The sequence below is a fragment of the Poeciliopsis prolifica genome, unplaced genomic scaffold (assembly GCF_027474105.1).
Source record: "Poeciliopsis prolifica strain line A6 unplaced genomic scaffold, Auburn_PproV2 SCAFFOLD047, whole genome shotgun sequence".
In the NCBI taxonomy this organism is placed as follows: domain Eukaryota; kingdom Metazoa; phylum Chordata; class Actinopteri; order Cyprinodontiformes; family Poeciliidae; genus Poeciliopsis; species Poeciliopsis prolifica.
The window spans coordinates 1,368,693-1,386,900 of NW_026562422.1; the positions used below are offsets into that span (position 1 = coordinate 1,368,693).

The window sequence follows — 18,208 nt, forward strand, 5'->3', positions numbered from 1 at the left end:
ATGAAAATGCTCAAAATTTGAATTTGAAAATTTGAACTCCCATCATTCCGTATAAACAGATCAGAGCAAAACAAAGGCTAATAAATGAAAGAGTAGCTATTTCCCTGGAAATATGAAGATTTTCCTTCATGATCTGATGGAAGATTTGACGACAATAAGTTGTGAATTAAACAGGCCCTTTAAACATCAGTGATGAGCCAAAAACTGCAACCACAATAAAACGTCAACAAAAACAATCACTAAGTACATAAAGGTTCTTCATTAAAACAAAACTTCAGGCACTTGCAGGTTTCTTTAGCACATTGTATATAACAGACATCTTCTAGGGAGCTGTATGTAGTGTTGATGTATTAAGAGGTAAAAGTAGAAAAAATGAGCTCGACGAGTATCAGGTATCTTCCTCTGAATGCTCCATGTTTTCTGGCTACATGCAGAAGATGAGTGATCTGGATCTGCCAGGATCACCTGAGGTGTGCAGGACTCCACTGTCAGCGCCCCGTCACCCGACAGCGAGCACCAAGCCGCATGACGCTCAGGAGACTGTGGGTTGTGGGTCTGATTCCAGCTGGCCAAGGCACTTAACACACAGCTGGTGTATAAATTCATTCCATTTAAAATTAAAGCTGCAAACATGAATCCAACATGAAAAAAAAATTATTGAGGCATAAAACTGAATTCCAATCAGTAGTGCAGACATTCACTGAGCTAAAGGGACAACCAACCTCAGCTGCCTCACTAAGTCTCTGCCACCTTTCAGATTTCTTCTGCTTTTGCTTTTTTGTCATATTTTAATATCAAAGATAAGCGGGTGAATACAGGAAGTAGCTTCCATGTGATGATTACATTTATTAACGGAACCAAAACCACCCAGACCCAGCAGACCTTGATAACTAGTTGTCCTTCACTTACTACCAACAGCTGCATCAAGTGTTTGTGATAACTGGTAATCACATCCAGTTATGGCTGTGGATGAGTTTAGACCCACTCTGCTTTGCAGGAATTGGTTTAATTAAGCCACTTTAGAGGGTTTTCAACAACAAGGGAGAGACTGGATATAAATGACATCCTGGAGAGTTTCAAGGCCAAAGCTGCCACTGCAGAGCAACATCTTCCCTTCAGTTCTTAAAGATATTATAATCTTACTCCCTCATCATACCTTGATGCTTTCATGTATTTCTGAGGAATCCTCAAATCTCCCATAGCAACCACTGGCAGGAAGTGGGCGGGGTGTAGATGTTTAAAAGAGCATCGCCCATTTCAACTCAGCTCCTTCAGACTAGCAGCAGCAGCTTCAATTAGCAAACACCAGGTGGAGTTGGGGTCTGCTGAGCGAAGAGTGGGCATTTCTTAAAGAGACAGAGGCCCAATTTCAAGGTGTTCAACTGGGAAGTCAGATTTCTTTCAAAACATATTTGATATATGCAGCATCTTTACAACAACTGAAGGCAACACAGTTCCTACACAACGGCACCATGTGGCAGAAAAATGTCTAATTCTGCCCCTTTAAGTTTACACAGATTGGGGCTAAACAGCAGGGCTGTGATCTGAGTTGTACCAACAAGTCAATCGCTAAATGAATAAAAAAAAAAATTAAGGTTTAGGAGTGGCCTACTCAAAGTCTGGAGTTTAATCCAATTAAAATTCTGTGACATGACCTTAAACAAGCTGTTCATGTTCTCGAATGCCGAGTAGCAGCTTTCGTTATTTTTTCACATAAGATCAGGTTGTTGATAAATGAAACTATGATTTCAAAACAGCTCCATCTCTAACGGCCACCGGGAGAGGCAGGCTACACCCTGGACAGGTCACCAGAGGTCATCTTTGTTTCATGATGAAATCCATTTGATGACGCGAGCATTTAAAATGTGACAAAAAAGCAAGAACCGAAGGAAATCCTTTTTCACTAAAGAATAAACCTCATGTCCTTCACAAAGTAAAGAATAATCTCAGTGGTTGAGCAACAACTTCAGACCCACTCAGAGCTGAAAGTGGACAGTACCGGAGAAGACCACAGGGGGCAGAGCCTCAACGTTAGCACCGTGAGAACCTCACAGCCAATCAGTAGTGCAGTTGGGCTGCACCTGGCCCTGATTGGTTCCACTGGACAGTCAGAGGGTTTTGGTGCAGCTCTTGGTCCTGGTCTCCAGTCAGACGCAGCCACAGGACAGCAGGTCTGCGTGCGAACTGGTGAGGACTCTGACTTTGTGATTGGTCAGTTTCTGCAGGTCAGAGATCAGCCGCAGCAGACGAGGACTTGGCTTGTAGACGACCCAGCTGGGATCTTTAGGATCTGGCCTGTAAAAGGAATCCAGAACTTCCAGAGTGTTGAGATGCTGGAGCTGATGGAGACCCAGGAGGTCTTCATCAGACACGTGATGATGTCTGAGGACAAGAATAGAGAGACCGCAGGTTACTACGGGAACCAAAGAGCTTTGCAGCAGCATTTCCATTAACCCTAAAATTACACAAATTAAAATTACGGGAATAAATTAGCTTCATGGAAAAATGCCAATTTAAAAAGATCCAACAAAAAGTCGTTACTTTTAGGATTGTGGCGGGGACTTTAACCACGTGGAACTGAAGGCTGTGTTTCCCAAATTCCACAAGTTCATAAACTTTCCCACCAGAGACAATAACATTTTGGATCAGGTTTACTGCAATACCCCCGGAGCCTACAAGGCTGTAGCAGGTCCACATCTGGGCATGTCTGACCACATCTCAGTGGAGCTGATTCCTGTCTACAAGCCTCTGGCCTGCAGAACTAAGCCGACCACCAGAATAGTTCAGGTCTGGACTGAGGAGGCCTCCTCTGCACTTCAGGACTGCTTTGAGCACACAGACTGGAGTGTGTTCAGGGACGGAGCAGACTTGGAGGAATACTCATCGTCCGTTCTGTCCTATATTCAGTTCTGCACTGATGCTGTCCTCCCTGTTAAGACCATAAAAGTGTTTCCAAACCAGAAACCATGCTGAAAGCCCGGGATGCTGCCTACAGATCTGGAGACAGGTTGGCTTATAGCAGGGCCCGGTCGGAACTGAAAAAAGGAATTAAGCAGGCCAAGCTCCAGTACAAACAGCGGATTGAGGAACACTTCATCAACAACCCCAGTAGCATGTGGAGAAGCATCAGGACCATGACGGACTACAAACACAGCACTCAGCTGACCAGCCGCGACCCCACCCTGCCTGACACCTTAAACAGCTTCTTTGCCCGCTTTGACACAGTGGGCAGCAGAGAAGCTGTACATCTACCCCGACTGGAAGAGCAGTACCAGCCTCTCGTCCTGCAGCAGCACCAGGTGACGTCCACCCTAAGGAGGATCAACACCCGCAAAGCTACAGGACCGGACAAGGTGTCAGGCCAGACGCTGAAAACGTGCGCCGACCAGCTGGCAGGAGTGTTTCTGGACATTTTCAATCTGTCCCTGCAGTTCACCATGGTTCCTGAGTGTCTCAAGTCTTCCACCATCATCCCTGTACCGAAGAAGACGACCATCACCAGCCTGAACGATTACCGGCCCGTCGCTCTGACCCCGGTGATCATGAAGTGCTTTGAGAGGATTCTTCTGAGGTACATCAAACACTTCATCCCTGCAGACCTGGACAGCCTCCAGTTCGCCTACAGAGCAAACCGGTCAACAGAGGATGCTGTCTCCATCACTCTGCACACAGCCCTGACCCATCTGCAGCATCCCAACACCTACGTCAGGATGCTATTTGTAGACTTCAGCTCAGCATTTAACACCGTCATCCCAGACAAGCTGGTGCTGAAGCTACTCAAGGTGGGGCTGCCTGCTTCACTGTGCCACTGGATCAGAGACTTCCTCACCAACAGGCCTCAGGTGGTGAGAATAGGTGGCTCAACATCGTCCCCACTGGTCCTCAACACAGGCACGCCGCAGGGCTGTGTGCTCAGCCCAGCTCTCTTCACCCTGTTTACACACGACTGCGTTGCCATCCACCCCACCAACACAGTCGTCAAGTTTGCGGACGACACAACAGTAGTGGGTCTCATTTCAGACAACAACGAGACCCCCTACAGAGAGGAGATTCAGCAGCTCACTCAGTGGTGTTCAGCCAATAACTTGGTGCTGAACACAGGGAAGACCAAGGAGGTCATTGTGGACTACAGAAGGTCCAGGAGGACGGGTCACACTCCCCTTCTCATAGATGGAGAAGAGGTGGAGCGTGTGGACAACATCAAGTTCCTGGGCCTCCACATCACGTCTGACCTCTCCTGGAATACCAACACCTCCCACCTGGTGAAGAAAGCACAACAAAGGCTCTTCTTCCTCAGGAAACTGAGACGGGCTGGACTTTCCTCACGGCTGCTCCTGAACTTTTACAGGGCGACGATCGAGAGCGTCCTCTGCCTCAACGTGACTGTGTGGTATGGTAGCTGCACAGCACTAGAGAGGAAACAACTGACACGGGTGGTGAGAACAGCACAAGGCATTGTGGGATGCCCCCTCCCGGACCTGGACTCTATTTACATAGGCCGGGTCAAGAAGAGAGCTGGATCCATAGCCATGGATTCCAGCCACCCGGGCCACAGACTGTTTGTGCCGCTGCCATCAGGCAAGCGGTACAGGAATATACGGACTACAACAAACAGACTGAGAAACAGTTTCTTCCCCACAGCCGTCAGAGCCATTACTCCCTGCCGCCCCCTCCCACACAAATCATAACCTCACATACACCCCCCACCCCCACACAGCCATATTGTTCTGCACTTGCACTGTCACATCATCTGCACTTTACCATAATTGGACCTGCTGCTTCTTCTTTGGTGTGGTTGAGTGCCTTTAGTTAATTTTAGTTGTATATATTATTATTACTGTGTGTTTGTTTATTTAATATTGTATATTTTGACTTTTTGCACGGGAGTTGCAATAGAAATTTCGTTGAATCCTGTTCAATGACAATAAATGCTATTCTATTCTATTCTATTCTATTCTAGGTGGTTTATTGGCATATAGAAACAGATGTATTTTGCAAAACTGCAATTGGAAACATTTTGCATCACAGGAGTCACGTGATCAACAGTTAGATATTACTACTGGTGAAAACGACAAAGAGGACAACAGGAAGTGGGAGAAGGACGACAGAGTGGCTTATCGTGTGAACTAACTTATTCATTTTTTTCAATGGAAACACCAGTTGGATATTGGTTTATTTCTGTTTTTATTTTGGACAATGCTGACACCTCCCCTGATTAGCTGATAAATGATGGCCGTTGAATTATGAATATATCTCATGTAAATGTTTGCATCTGTCGCTGCCATGATTTTTTAATGACTTATTGCAAGAACAGGCTTATTCACATGTGATTTAATTTGATATATTATTTGACAGAAACAGTAATTGCAAAATTGTGTTTATTCAAAGTCAGCACACTATCGAGAAAGATATGCTCATATTTGACATGGACACGCAGCTGGAGAGGCCGGCGTTTGAGTGACCCACCTGATGGCCAGCGTCCTCAGGCCAGGGAACAGCTGTGGGAGGAGCCTGACTAGTTTGGAGGAGGAGCTCCAGGGCTCCAGGTGCAGGTGCCTCAGGTTGGGAGCTCTGAAGGAGACGACCTGCAGGTCCTCAGGCTGAAGGTCCACACACAGAGTCAGGCTGCGTAGGGAGGATGGGAGGAAGTCAGCATACACCACCAGGGGGTGCCCTCCTGTTTGCAGACAATCAGAAGAGTCACTTTCAGTTTGACGGTGCTGATTAGGACTGTAGCTGCTGGGTTGGTTGTATAAAGTGGATCTTGTTGGGCTTTTTGGAGTTTAACTCAGATCTAGAAACTGATTTTAAACTAGTCTCAAACCTGAAAATTCAAAATGGCTGCGCTGCACTATATGTAAAACATTATTAATATTAATGTACACTCCAATTAATATTTCCACAAAAAAAAAATGTTTTGTTGGAATTTTTTTTTTACTGTTTTCCCAATTCCTTATTCAATGAGAGAATCTAAACATATCAATAAATTGGAAGATATGATTAAATGAAATTACAGTTTAATGAAACAAATCCCACTTCTTTAAGTGTCCTACTGAGCTCATTACAAATGTTTTTCAAGAGCAGCATTTTTGTTTTTTGGCTGTGATTGCTGCGTTGTGCAGTCACAGTTATCTAAAACAGAAGTAATACATAGTTCTTATTGTCACTTTTATTGCCATCAGAATGGTTCCATAAAATATCGTAATAAACCTTTGTCCATGTCCACCACACTGCCAAGTGATGGATTGCTCCAATAGGGCGCTAACTCAAAAGCAGAGCTCGCCTCCAGAACAAGCAGTACCTCTCCAAAACAGTTGGTGGCAGTAGCAATATATGATTAGACAACATTTATTTTGAAATTGAGACACATATTTATTTGCCACAGTTCAAAAACAATTTCTTATTACTCCCCCCACCTCTTTATTACTTACTTAACACTTGACTAAAGTCTCCAGTGATAATAACTTGTAGGCCTGATATTGGTCATTTTTAACAGGTCCTGTTTACCCGGTGATAGTTACCGTGCACACTCAGGCTGCAGAGCTGTTGCAGTGATGACAGCCATGTCTGCAGGTGGCAGGTGGGTCCGGGTACAGAGTAAAGGTGGAAGACCGACAGGCTGCGGAGATTGGCCAAAGGTTGCAGAACTTCCGGGGTGACTGCAGCATCGTAGTTCAGCAGCTGCAGCTCAGTTAGCTGCAGGGAGGCTCCAGCAGCTGCAGGGAGAACAGCAGTAAGTTAGGAGGCCGACAGCTTATTGGCCATGCTTATACTGTTTCTTATGTCACTAAAACTGGAGTATGTAGTGCTAATACTGCCATCTGAAAAAATGCACCGCTAATGTTCAAAAATAACCTATCAGAGCCAGGAGGAGGGGCTTAGCGGTGTCTGTCAGTGCTGCTCAGTCCAGTTGAGCCTGGGAGCACTGGGAGAAGAGGAGCTTGATGATCTGTCTTATACTAAACTGTCACAACATAATGATCATTCTAACAAATAGTTAAACATATTTTAATATGTAAATACTGCAGCTTTAAGTGAAGATACAATAAAGGAAGAATCCAGAAATGGAAAAATAGCATACCGTAAGGCAACCGGATCAAGTGTTGGGATCCAGAAAAACAGGCTTGGGGGAGTATTATTCATCAAACACAAGTTTGAACTCCTCCCATGTTTCACGGGCACAAAAACAGTCAGACAATTTAGCATCCAACGACTCAGTTTTCATCAGCTAAAAAGTGCCTCCAAACAAGGCTGATACTTTCAGACGCGTGGAAAACTGTCTCTGTGACGTTCTCAGTTCAGGACTTCCAGGAATGTTAGCTAGGACCGAGCTGACTTTTCCAAAAAAGGATGTTCAGAGCGGACAGAGGGATCTCTTAAATAATGATAGCTCTGAATATCCCATTAGACTAGACTATTAAAGCAGGACATGTAGAAAGAACCGCGTCCGAACACAGCAGTAAAGTCTCTGACAGATTTCTGTCAGAAATCTGTCAGAGACAAAAAGCTTTTGGCTTTTTGTCTCTTAAAACATTCAAACCATTCCGATATCGGAAATTCAATTGCGAGTAAAAGCGCATTTATCAAAAAGATAATATCGTCTTAGTAAAGAACTACATTTTCTTTTATAAAATGGCACAGCAACACTCGGGATTAATTACTGTAAAGCATGGAACAGTCGGGTACGGACATAACTCATGTCTGCAACTTGATGTTGGCCTGTCACCAAGATAACGTGCATTTTTCCAGACATTATTGTGACTAATGATAATATTATTGTTTCAAGTAATATGATGGTAATGGCATAATAATGCAAGAACACATTCTCAACGTTCAATAAACGTTCAATTATAATGAACATTTAACACGGGAAATGAAAGACATTTGAAATATTCAAATTAAATAAAGAAAACAACAGAAAAAATAAATTAAACAAATAAATATAAGGGTAGCTGAGACCAAAAACCAGACTGAAGACTTTTATCATTCAGAGAGACAGAAAAAGAGATGAAAAATAAGGGGTACAAGCATTCTGGACATGGGGACGGGAGGACTGCATCATATTGAGAAGAGGACGGATCACGAGGTTCTGGGCAACAACCTCCTTCCCTCAGAGAGAGCATTGAAGACAGGTCATGACTGAGTCTGACCCCAAACACGCAGCCTGGCCCTGCAGGGAGCATTTACCAGTCCTGGAGTGGACCGGATCCCTGCTGCAGCACAAACCTGATTAAGAACTACAGGAAACATCTGACCTCTGGAGCTGTAAACACAGGATTCTGGACTAAATACTAAGTTCTGTTTTTCTCTTGGATCAAACACTTTTATACACCAATAAATAGTTTTATATTAACTGATTAGATCTTTTTTTCTTTGCTTACTTTATAACTGTTCTCATCATTGGGTCTATTTCCCCTCAGAAGTAGACCCAATGATGGGACCCAATGATGGATCTACTACCTGCTTTTCCTGCAGGTCTGACAACCATTTTGACATCAGTTGGTCAGCTTCTCATTAATATTCTAATTTTTCATGTCCTTGTGAGAAAATGTCAATTTCAGTCTTAAGTGTGTGATATTTTGGTATTGATCTGATACCAATACACAGTCAGTTTTACCAATATTGACACTTATATGAAAGCAATGATGTATCATTAAACACCTGTCCTTCTGGCATTATTGTGGTTTTTAAACATAGGACAAACTTTAAAGTTTATAGGTGTGTACAAAACACTTGGATACTATATTTCCATGATAAACAATAGCAATAGAAACTAATTATCTTTCTAAATAAACAAAGTGCAAAAAGTTATCATCTTTACAGAAGAATTGATAAACTACAACACAAAATAAAATACAATTTCAAGAGGGAATCTGAAACTATAGAATGGAGCATTTCAATCTGATACCCATACCGATATTATCAATAGCGATATTACCAATATTTTTGGATTGACCCGCCCACCTCCAGTCTTAAAGTGAAAGTTTCCCCTTTTGTTTACCTGGGACAGTGGCCGGGCAGAAGAAGTCCTGAGACAGCCTTTTGTAGTTGATCATGGTCCAGGACAGGGAGTTGAGGTGAACCAGCTGAGAGAGGACACCTCTGAGCGACGGGATCTTCAGACAGCCGTCATGGTGTAGAACCAGCGACCTGAGGCGAGTCAGCTGGGAGAGGCTGGCCAGCAGCTGGGAGGGGGGACAGGCCAGCTGCACATTACACAGGCTGAGCTGGGTCAGCTGCTGACCCAGAGGAAGGAGAAAGTTCAGGTTCGCCAGCGGCTCTGAACAGGCTGTGAGAGTCAGGCTGTTTACGTGGCGGAACCGCTTCAGCTCCTGGACGTCGTTTCCCCTCCAGCTGTCCAGCCGCAGGGCCTGGAGCAGAGGCAGCCAGACGGAGAGCAGCTTCAGGTCCCTCTTCTTGCCGCCCCGCAGCGCGACGCTGTCCAGCTGCCTCCGAGCGAGGCTCCGCCAGAACGAGCGGTTGTACCGGGACAGGTCCTTCAGCACCACGCTGAAGCCCCGCCACAGCGGCCGACACTCATCCAGCAGCTGCTTAAAGTGGGAGCATGTGCAGCGCAGACTCAGCTTGTCCTTCCAGGACAGGAAGCTGAACACCTGAAGCCAGAGTTCGTTGGGGAGCTGGACAGCTGACGTCATTGTCCGAACCAACGGAGACACCAGGCGGTTCAGACGGACACCAGTCTGGTCGGTCGCTCTGGATTCTTGTTGTTTCTCTTCTCCTACGAGCTGAAGTTCTTTTCTCCGAGGATGCTCAGACTTTCTCCCAACTTCCTGCTTGCGTCATTGAGTTGCGAATCTGCGTAAACCTGAAGACGTCACTCCGCTGATGTTTGCCAAAGGTTTATAATGTCCGGAGTGACATTATAAACAAACAAATCGGACACGACATATAGTAGCATACATTATTATTATTATTATTATTATTATTATTATTATTATTATTATTATTATTATTATTATTATTATTATTATTATTATTATTATTATTATTTTGAACCTTTGAAGTCATGGTTAACTCCGGGTTTTCCGTTCTGCTGTAAAAACAATTCGGTGAACATTAACAGAGATTTGTCAGCTCTCTACGGGGCTCCATTTGTGCCAAAGTTGATGACGTTGTCTTAACAATATTACGTTAAATTTCTCCACTAGATTCTGTGAAATGCAAATAAAATGAAGCAGTTGAATCAAATGTCTACTGTCAACTAGAAAGGATCATTGGAAAAACATGACGAAATGGGATTTTTTTGTTGTTTTGTCAATTTGTTGATATTTCCACTGTTTACCTGGTAAAAACTGAAATTGAAGTTGAAAGTGCAGAAATATTGAAAATAAAGTTGATGTATCGAGATCAAAGTGGACACTGTTATAGACCTGCTACGTGACAATCTATCTATCTATCTATCTATCTATCTATCTATCTATCTATCTATCTATCTATCTATCTATCTATCTATCTATCTATCTATCTATCTATCTATCTATCTATCTATCTATCTATCTATCTATCTATCTATCTATCTATCTATCTATCTATCTATCTATCTATCTATCTAGTCATACTGGTCGTTGATCGCTAGGGGCGCTCACGGCCCATCAGAGACAAAACAAAACGAAGTAGCAGTAGAAGAAGAGCAAACTATGGGAAGTAGGTGACTGACGGACTAACGTGTTAATGTAAGTAACATGTTTCTCCTTCACATAGAAAGTGGTCTGTTATCTGCAGACATTTAGACTGCAGATCAGTATATTAGATCATATCAATCTAACATGATCTGTGCAGCAGTTTATGGGCTGCAGTGTTAGAAAACTGGATTAGGATCCAGAGTAACATCCGATTTGTTTTTTTTTTTTTTTTTTTTTTACATTTATACTTAAATAAATGTTCTTGATCCGATTCTCAAATAAAATAGAATGACAGTAACTAACTGTCACCAAATATAACACAAATTTCAGACCAGAGTCAAAAATGAGCTACATGCTGAGCTCTTGTTGTAGCGACACGTCAACGCGTCCGCCATATTGGGAAGGGAGACATCGGTTAGTGAAACCAAGGAGTTGCATTTTTAACGGGACTAAAGAGATTTAGAGCTCACGATTAATGTTTAATGATGAAGACGAGTACTGTTTCATCGTCAGTGACGTAAAAGCTGTTATAGTCGGCTTGTCCATGTTTGATTCTGTTAGTGAGGATGCAAAGCAGACCAGAACCAGAAGACCTGAGAGATCTGGAGCAGATCTTCAGTTTAATGTTATTTGCTGCTAGGCGATTCAGAGACTTACAAACTAACAACAGTATTTCGAAATCTGTTCTCTGAGCTCCAGTGACTAAAGATAAACACATGGATGAGTTTCTCTAGGTCTCGCTGAGACAGCTGTCGTTTAAAATAAAGTGATAGAAGGGTGATACAAGGCTGACTTTGTAATTGTCTTCCTGTGGCTGTGAAGGTTCAGGTCTGAGTCTATCACTACACCAACATTTCAAGCCTGATTATTACTGTAGTTACAGCTGAAGCTGCTCGCTGACTCTAGATTGTCTCTTTTTTGGTCCCAAAATGTTATAACTGTGTTTATGTGCAATTAGAGAAAATGATGGCACCTCCAGACACTGATTTGCTCAGTTCACATCTAAATAATGTTCTCCTTCTGCTGGGAATCCTCTTCAGATGTCATCAAGATTTTCTGAAAATAGATAGAACTCTAATCTGCCATGCAGTATATTAAATCATATCAATCTAACATGATCTAATACACTGTGTGGTGTTCATCTGGGCTTGTTTTTCTTGGCATAGAAATAGATAAGTATGGACTGTTTCTTTCCACAGGGACAATTTGTGTTAATATGTGTGTGAATGTGTTCTCAGGTGTCCCGGCTGATGTTCCAATGTCTTCGTCCAGCACAAAGTTCTCCGCAGTCACAGGAAGTGCTCGGAAGATCAAAGACAATGCGGCCGACTGGCACAACCTGATGCTGAAGTGGGACAAACTGAACAACGACGGATTCCAGTGTGCAACAAACATCGTCAACATGAGGAAGTGAGTGTGCTCAGTTCATTACCTTCCTGTATTTTGATGTTTTCTTAATAAACGGGCAGTAATTCGATTTTTAATAATGTATTAATTTACTAATCACAGCACATTTGATGGCTGTAAGATGTGCTGCTTTAACCCCGTGAATCGAATTAATTTACATCTCACCTATACCACCATAGTAAAAACAAAAGACTCCAATCTACTCAGAACAATCTCAGCTGCTCACAGTGAGATCGTCTTCCAGACCATAGTTGACCCAGAAACTGTCCAATATAAAATGTTCTCATCTATTGTATTTTCTTCCCCAGTTCTCAGAGAAACCTGCAGCCTCTGGATGACTTTCCTCCAGCTTCAGCATGTCAGACGTTTCCTTCAGCCGTGCCGCAGCAGGCAGCTGCAGCAGCAGAGCTGCAGGATGAATGCTCCAGGCTGCAGGCTGTCGTTGACCGAATGGTGATGCTTCATTTAGCGTCAGCTGAGCATAACTACCAACTCAGATCAAATGACTGACGACTCCAGTTGTTAAGGCTTCCTGTCATTAGCGGGAACGGCGAGTTAATGCGATGCTAGATCCAACACAGGTTTGTTTTTTCATTTGTTCAGGTTATCATAGTGGCGAAGATGGAGCATCTGATGAGCGTACAGCGAGGAATCCAGGATCTGGAGGAGTTTCAGTTTGGACCTGAAGGAAGAACGTTACCTCTCTTCCACAGCTGGAAGACCCAAGAGTTTGGTTAGTCCACCTGAAGCCAGCACACACAATGTTTACCTGTTTGACTCTGAACTCTGACTAAACTCTGATGTAGTTTGTTTGTGTGGTTCAGTGATGAGTCAGGAAGGAAGGAAGTGAAGTTGGACACTAGGAAGGAAGAAGGCAAGCAAGCATGGAAGGAAGGAAGAAAAAATAGGGATGGATGGAAGCAAGCAAGGAAGAATTGAGGGAAGATAAAAATTGAGGGCACAAGGAAGGATAAACTTATAGAAAATAAGGATGGATAGGAAGTAGAGTAGGAAGGGTTCATTGATAGGAGGATCGCAGCATTTTGACAACAGGATATGAATATTTTTCTACTCCATCCAGATCTAGAAAAAGCGGAAATCAACTTCCATAGTTTTTCAGGCTGTTTAAGAAACATAACAGTGGAAAGATCATTTGGTTTATTTGTGTTTCATTCCTTATACATTCTTAGGTTTTTGAACTCTAGATCTGTTCTGTGCAGTTTTATCCTTCAGAAGATGCAAGAATTTTGTAAAGGTTGCTGAAGTGTGAAAGTACCATGTTGAAATGTGAACAAATAACCTCCATGCTCCTGTCCTTTGAGCCTCGGTGGTTTTATGAACTCGTGTCTACCTGTGTGTTCCAGAGGAGTCCTCTCGGGTTCTGTTGGCTGCCTTCAGCCAGGAACTGAAGCTGAAGCAGGTGATTCTGCAGGAACTAGCCCACACCGCCGTCTCTGACCTGCACATGGTCTATCTGTCCTGCTGGCTCCACCAGCCATTCATCCCTGCCCAGACCCGGTTAACCCTGGAGGCGCTGCTGCTGGAGACCGGCCATCGATCGCTGTGATCATCGCTGCACTCTGTGTATAGAGCCGGTTCACTAGATCGCCTGAAACCTCTTTGTTTTTGTTGATATGTAAATGAAACTGTTGAACTGGTGCAATGAAATAAAGGTTTAGTTTTATATTTTAGACTTTGTTTAATTTTTTTGACGTTTCTTTCTGATCCAGTTAACTAATTAGAACAATGTACAGTAGGATTTTGACTAAATCCATCATATATTTATGATTAGTTGGGTTTATTATGTTGTTTTTTTTTCACATTATGAAAATTCAACCAATGGCATCACTTGGCCGTAGTTCCTCATTCTGATCATGCCTGAGGCGATAGTGGAATGAAATGGACTCTCGCTTTGGGAGAAGGACAGAAGGAAGCCAGCCTGCTTCAGTAGAGCTCTGGTTTCAGACCTTTGCTGAAATGATCTGACAGGCTGCAACCATCTTCATCCCTTGTTCTTTTTGTTTTCTCTGTCCTCCATCATGGAAACCTTCTTTCACTCGTGCAGCTACCCTCCTCTTCCAGAATATCATCTTCATCCTCTCTCCCCATGGCAACGCTTTTTTCTAGAACATGCTTGAACACTGCCTGTTGCTGTGCAGGATTAACTCAGAATTTATATTGCTCAGCTTCAATAACTCAACTTCATGCATCCTGGCTGCATGTAGCCAAGAAGAATCTTCATACATTCTCCATCAACACAGATAAAGTGAACCTCATCTGTTGGGCTTTTATTCCTCAGAATTAAACCAAACTGCTTCTTTCCCATATGTTCACAGTATCGATCACAAACTTGAACCCTTTTCAGTAATTGCTTTCCTGCATGTCATGTCTGCGTTCCCAAATCCTCTTTGGAAGAGTCAAGAGTTATTTATTTGAATCAATTGAATTATTTGTGCAATTTTCTTACCACTTCTGATGAAGTGGAAGGGACTGGGAAGGACAGAAATCCAGCTGTGAAGTGGTAAGCCAAGCAAAACCACAGAGGGGTCAGCAGTTGACCTCTTCCTGTGGGGGTCATCTACCACCAAACCACTAAACACATAAAAACTTAGTGGAAGTTTATGCTAAAACCCTCAAACACAAAAAATATTGTAAGCTAATGTTATGTACAAAAATGCAGTAGCTAACAGTAGACCTATAGGGTAAGGTTGTTTTTATGACTTTCATTAACAATGATGAATGGACGCGCTGGACAGCGAGACAAATTGGACAACAGTAATTACAAACTGCACCAGCTAAATAGTAAAGGATTCATGCATGGCACTTTGTATTGTAATACATAGTTCAGTTACAAATCACTCTTAAAAGGCCAAAAATATATTAATATATATAATAATAACATATGTTAGTATTTTAATATTAAATTGTTATCTTGATATAAATCGTTGTAAGTGTAGCTTCCGTTCTTTGGTGCCACATCAACAAACATCTACTTTTGGATGTTTATCAGAGCCCATTTATATCATTTTATTTATTTTGTGAATGTGGGAATTAGAGAAAATCTGCTATTCTTGGAAAACTCTCAGCTTCCCTTCCTTTTAGAGGAAGGGAAGGAAACAGCAGGTTGAATTAACATGTTCAGTTCCAGTGTTCTCAATGACATTCAGATACAACCTTTGTTGTATTCCTTGATACAACAAAGGAATCTCTCTCTTGATTGTAGCTCTCAGACAGTGTTTTCTCAGACCTGTTCCACAGTTCTATCGCGACAGATCACATTTCAAAGAAACAAGAATTAACAGATGATAAACATGAACCAACAACTGAATCAACATGAAGCTTTTCCAGCAGAGCTTTCATGGATGGAAATGATTGAGCAAAACATCCAGGTTGATTATGACGCGGTCCTTCATTTTGACGATGAAGATGAAAGCCCCATTGAGACAGGAGACAAACAAACTGAGATCCAGGGGGAACCAAGTCCTTCCGGTGGCTTGGAGAGTCCAAGATCATTTGAAGACAAGCAAGAAACAACTTACATCTGGGATCTCACAAGACAGATAAATGATTTGAAAAAAGAACTGAATGACGAAAGAGAGCAAAGAATAGCAAGTCAGATGGAAGTCAAAGTCCAGCAGGAAGAAATTAAAAAATTGCAAAAAATGTTGGAAAAACAAAGTGGCATGAACAACAAACATGACCATGAAAGAAATGGTTCAGACATAACAGGAGGATCAAAAGTTTCCAGCTCTTCCAAAATAACAACTGACAAGACAATTCTTCAAGAGCTGGACTACTTCAAGAGGGAGGCAGAAAAATATGTCTCCCGAAACAAAGGACTACTTGAAGTCATGATGGATGAGTACAGGATTAGACTTAAATATGAAGAACAACTAAAAAATCATTCAGAACATGTTTGCAAATGCAGAGAACTGGAGGAAACAGTAAAATCTTTGCAGACTCTGGTTGCAGACCTGAACAGGAAGTTGAAACTTGCTTTGGAAAACAACGATTTAAAAGTCCCCCAGCAACCAGACGGCTTTCTACAAAAAGAGTAAAAACAGACCTTCCTGCCACTAGGGGTCTCCATGAATAACCTGGCTCGACCTTTGCACCAACCCACACCCAGGTTGCAAAGAGAAGACTTCCAACAAACAGAGGACACCAAGATAACACGGACCTACAATCAACCACAGTGGTGCCGCTAGACAGACCTCCATGCCACCAACCTCCACTGGTTGCATGGAGGGCCATCATGTTGCCGTTGCATGAAGGCCAAATTATGCCTTCAGTTATATTACCTGGTGGACATCAGTGACAGAGAGAAAGTTATTTCCAGGGAAGCCTTTTTCTTCATCCTCCTCATCTTTTAGAGGCTCTGCTGGTTTGTTCTCAGTGATCAAACCAGCGACCCACAACGTCCTGAGTGATCATGTTTGCAAATGCAGAGAACTGGAGGAAACATCTTCTTTGTTTCCAGAAGATGGAGGCTTTTCTGGAAACTCCTGCTGCTTCTGTCAACATCAAATCACAGATGCAAAGAAGTTAAAGTATTTCTCACACATCCTCTCCTCGGGCTGCCACCTTATCATGGTGGAGGTCTTTGAGTGCCCCAATGATCCTAAGAGCTATGCTGTCCGAGGCTTCATGCCCCTGGTAGGGTCACCCAAGGCAGACAGGTCTTAGGGGAGGGACCAGACAAACCGCAGCCCGAAGACCCCTATGAAGAAAGACAACTTTGGCTTTCGTGTTCCCTCACTTGGACGCGGGTCACCAGGGCCCCACTCTGGAGCCAGGCCTGGAGGTGGGGCCTGGAGGTGGGGCACATTGGCGAGCGCCTGGTGGCCGGGCTTTTACCTATGGAGCCCGGCCGGGCTCAGCCCGAAGAAGAAACATGGTTTCCTCTTTCAATGGGCTCACCACCTATGGGAAGGGCCACAGGGGTGGGTGCAGTGTGTGATGGGTGGTGGCCGAGGGAGGGGGTCCTGGCGGTCCGATCCTCGATTACAGAAACTGGCTCTTGGGACGTGGAATGTCACCTCTCTGGTGGAGAAGGAGCTGGAGCTGGTGTGTGAGGCTGAGAAGTTCCGGCTGGAAATAATTGGTCTCACCTCGACGCATGGCTTTGGTTCTGGAACCAGTCTCCTTGAGAGGGGCTGGATGTACTTCCACTCTGGAGTTGCCCATGGTGAGAGGCATCGAGCAGGAGTGGGCATACTTGTTGCTCCCCATCTCGGCGCCGGGTTTAACCCGGTGAACGAGAGGGTAGCCTCCCTCCGCCTACGGGTGGGGGGACAGGTTCTGACTGTTGTTTGTGCTTATGGGCCAAATGACAGTTCAGCCTACCCACCCTTTTTGGAGTCCTTAGAGGGGGTACTGGAGAGTGCCCCTACTGGGGACTCCCTCGTTCTGCTGCAGGACTTCAATGCTCACATGGGCAATGACAGTGACACCTGGAGGGGCGTGGTTGGGAGGAACGCTCCCTCCAATCTGAACTCGAGTGGTATTCTGTTGCTGGACTTCTGTGCTCGTCACGGATTGTCCATAATGAACACCATGTTCAGGCATAAGGGTGTCCATATGTGCACTTGGCACCAGGACACCCTAGGCCCGAGTTCAATGATCGATTTGGTCATCGTTTCGTCGGATCTACGGCCATATGTCTTGGACACTCGGGTGAAGAGAGATGAGGAGTTGTCCACTAACCACTACCTGGTGGTGAGTTGGCTCCGGTGGTGGGGGAGGATGTCGGTCAGACCTGGCAGGCCCAAACGTGTGTGTGAAGGCCTGCTGGGATCGTCTGGCGGAGTCCCCTGTGAGACGGAGCTCTAACTCCCATCTCCGGCAAAGCTTCGAACACATCCCGAGGGTGACGGGGGACATTGAGTCTGAGTGGACCATGTTCCGTGCCTCCATTGTCGAGGCGGCTTATTGGAGCTGTGGTCACAAGGTTGTCGGTGCCTGTTGTGGTGGCAACCCTCGAACTCGTTAGTGGACACCTTCGGTGAGGGATGCTGTCAGACTGAAGAAGGAGTCCTATCGGGCCTTTTTGGCCTCTGGGACTCCAGAAGCAGCTGATGGGTACCGGCAGGCGAAGCGGCTTGCAGCTCTGGTGGTTGCTGAGGCAAAAACTCGGGCGTGGGAGGAGTTCGGAGAGA

General features: G+C 44.1%; 2 protein-coding genes across 2 annotated transcripts; one reads left to right on the forward strand and one right to left on the reverse strand.

Moving 5' to 3' along the window:
* Positions 1-99: 99 nt before the first annotated feature.
* Positions 100-9,833, reverse strand: LOC129377339 (uncharacterized). Its single transcript, XM_055057222.1, has 4 exons — positions 9,002-9,833; positions 6,522-6,716; positions 5,467-5,677; positions 100-2,382 (listed from the first exon to the last, which is right to left on the reverse strand). Exons 1-4 carry the CDS (start codon positions 9,654-9,656, stop codon positions 2,148-2,150), a joined length of 1,296 nt encoding a protein of 431 aa, XP_054913197.1. The 5' UTR covers positions 9,657-9,833; the 3' UTR covers positions 100-2,147.
* A 788-nt stretch (positions 9,834-10,621) lies between these two features.
* cinp (cyclin-dependent kinase 2 interacting protein) lies at positions 10,622-13,736 on the forward strand. The gene is made up of 5 exons (XM_055057231.1): positions 10,622-10,694; positions 11,882-12,053; positions 12,359-12,503; positions 12,654-12,783; positions 13,415-13,736. Exons 2-5 carry the CDS (start codon positions 11,902-11,904, stop codon positions 13,615-13,617), a joined length of 630 nt encoding a protein of 209 aa, XP_054913206.1. The 5' UTR covers positions 10,622-10,694; positions 11,882-11,901; the 3' UTR covers positions 13,618-13,736.
* Positions 13,737-18,208: the final 4,472 nt, after the last annotated feature.

Bases quoted from the DNA above. Each gene is read 5' to 3' on its own strand.
- cinp (XM_055057231.1), top strand. From the start codon at position 11,902: ATGTCTTCGTCCAGCACAAAGTTCTCCGCAGTCACAGGAAGTGCTCGG. The intron at 12,054-12,358 runs GTGAGTGTGCTC...TTTCTTCCCCAG, and splicing joins AACATCGTCAACATGAGGAA to TTCTCAGAGAAACCTGCAGC. The intron at 12,504-12,653 runs GTGATGCTTCAT...TCATTTGTTCAG, and splicing joins AGGCTGTCGTTGACCGAATG to GTTATCATAGTGGCGAAGAT.
- LOC129377339 (XM_055057222.1), bottom strand. From the start codon at position 9,656: ATGACGTCAGCTGTCCAGCTCCCCAACGAACTCTGGCTTCAGGTGTTC. The intron at 6,717-9,001 runs GTAAACAAAAGG...TTCTCCCTGCAG, and splicing joins CTGCCCGGCCACTGTCCCAG to CTGCTGGAGCCTCCCTGCAG. The intron at 5,678-6,521 runs GTAACTATCACC...GTCTGCAAACAG, and splicing joins CTGCAGCCTGAGTGTGCACG to GAGGGCACCCCCTGGTGGTG.